Raw genomic sequence first — 2,162 nt, forward strand, 5'->3', positions numbered from 1 at the left:
AGCCCCCTTCCCGATGTTGGACGTGGGTTCCACGGATTTTGCCTTGCGTTCCTGTTTGTTGCACAATGGCCGGAGATGGCGACGTGTCACTATAGTCCAAATCGCCACCCAACAGGACGCGTCGCTACAAACAATTACGAGCATGAAGTGTGAGAAACACATCGTACGAAAAACGCATAATCGTCTTACCTGTCGGCTTCGTCATCGGCAGCGACGTGTGGACTTGTTGTCCGCGCAGATTTGTCAGCTCTTAAGCTCTTCGATGCTGCGCGCTTACGCTTACCTTTTGCTTTGGTCGTGCCAGTCGCCTTGGCCGGTCTTTTCTTCTTCGCCGCCTTCTTCGGTGTTGTTATCTCTGCCGCTGGCGCCATGTCAAACTCAGCGTCGTCATTTCCTTGGTCTTTTCCCGTTTCCACGTAGTCTTCATCTCCGCTATCACTCCCATCCTCATCAGCAGAAGCAGCATCGGCAGCAAGCTCTTCTGCATACAATGCTGCGACAGGCGCCTTCCCTTTCAATCGCGGCGCTCTTGCCAGCAAATTGTAATGCCCCACTAGTGCGCCCTTCTTCTGGTACGTAGCTGGAGCAGGAGGCTTGCGTGAAGCCACTGTCATCCTAGGCCGCCTTCCTGTCGTTGCTGACGTAGGAGCTGAAGCAAGCGGTTCACCCGCAACGTCGTCGCCAAAGTCAGCATCGCGGTCACGCGTACCGTCGACATACGCACGGTGCTCTTCAAGCAGCCGGACGCGTTCTGCGCCTTCCTTCCCATCGAGACGACGCAGGAACGCCTCCGCTTCAGCGCGCGTGACGCGGCGGGGAGGCATCTTGGTCCCGCGTTTCGTTTTGGAGAATGAATGGATGGCTCAGAGGCTTCTCGTTTGAAGCACCGTCTTTACGACAGCGTAAGGACCTTTCTCTTTACAGTTAGGACCCCAAGCCCTGTACACCGGGGACTAAACGGACTAAACGCCCATTCTATGACGATCCCCACATGCTTGATTACTAAGCATGTGGAAAAAACCACATGCTTCCTTATCAAGCCTTAGTAACGGAAGGGTTAATCTCGAAAAAGTAAGTCACGAAAGGATATTTTATAGGTTGTAGTACAAGCCCGTAATTAAGTAAATAATTCCGGATAGCGACATTTTTTTTGCGGGGCCCCGGGGTCCCGCCAACTCTTTCAACAGATTCTGTGCCAGAATTACAGATGGAAAGTGCAATTCTAGCCGCTTTACTGTAAATCATCGTGGACATCGTGGATCACGGTTTCATGAACTCGCATTATTGTAAATACACCACCTGCTTCGTATACCTGTAAATTTAATCTCGTTTTGCCAAAATTACAGTATGTATCACAGACTATCCTTGTTGTCGCCGCTTGATACCTACTCGTAGCTCGTTTAGACCAATAAAAAAAATTCTGAGGGAAAGAATGGGCGCATCGCGCGGAACCCGCAGCTAGCCGAAAAACTACTAGGAACCTCAGGTAGGATTATTTAAGCTTATACATTCAGAGAACCCGTACTAACCAACTGTTAATTGACTGGATTCGATGACATCTCCCGATGTAGATCAGCAGACTCAAGGCATCATTCTTCATTTCGCTCGCTCAGACGCAAATCATCCAAACCCACAAGTATATATATGCAAGCCATGCGCCTTGTATTCTTCGTGTTACTCATAGCTTTGGCATCACACCCTTCATTTGGAGATGAGGCATTTTCGATCACAGCAGACTCCGCAACAAGCCCGAAGACTTCGCCACCAGGAAGCACGGCCTCACTAAGTCTCTCAGGTCGCCCACCGCAGCCTAGCTACCAACCCACGATCATGGAACGCTTCAGAGGCGGTAGAACAAGAGCGACGATGAAAATAGAGGTCCGATGAAAATGCCGACGCCATCGCTGAACATGTCATTAAAGTATGCTGGATACAGGGTTTTGGCACATGTTACGCAATGGCGAAACCCCTCGAATACTACAGAAAAATGACACAGGCTCAACTCCACCTGAAAGAAAAAAATACGACTCTACCGTTTTCTTTGGGGGGGGCCAAAGCCAAGAGAGATGTGTGTCCGCAGACCATGGCTACGGAGATCCACCTAAACGTTTTGGTCTTGGATCCCAAGAAACTGCCTAACTCTACAGAAATTCGATATTCTT

General features: G+C 49.9%; 1 protein-coding gene across 1 annotated transcript; it reads left to right on the forward strand.

The window, feature by feature from the left end:
- Positions 1 to 262: 262 nt before the first annotated feature.
- Positions 263 to 580, forward strand: PITG_22992 (uncharacterized protein; the record flags this gene model as incomplete). Its single annotated transcript, XM_002900582.1, has 1 exon — positions 263 to 580. The coding sequence occupies one exon, from the start codon at positions 263 to 265 to the stop codon at positions 578 to 580; it is 318 nt and encodes a 105-aa protein (XP_002900628.1).
- Between the last annotated feature and the right edge of the window lie 1,582 nt (positions 581 to 2,162).

Source organism: Phytophthora infestans, genomic scaffold, assembly GCF_000142945.1.
Source record: "Phytophthora infestans T30-4 supercont1.25 genomic scaffold, whole genome shotgun sequence".
In the NCBI taxonomy this organism is placed as follows: domain Eukaryota; phylum Oomycota; class Peronosporomycetes; order Peronosporales; family Peronosporaceae; genus Phytophthora; species Phytophthora infestans.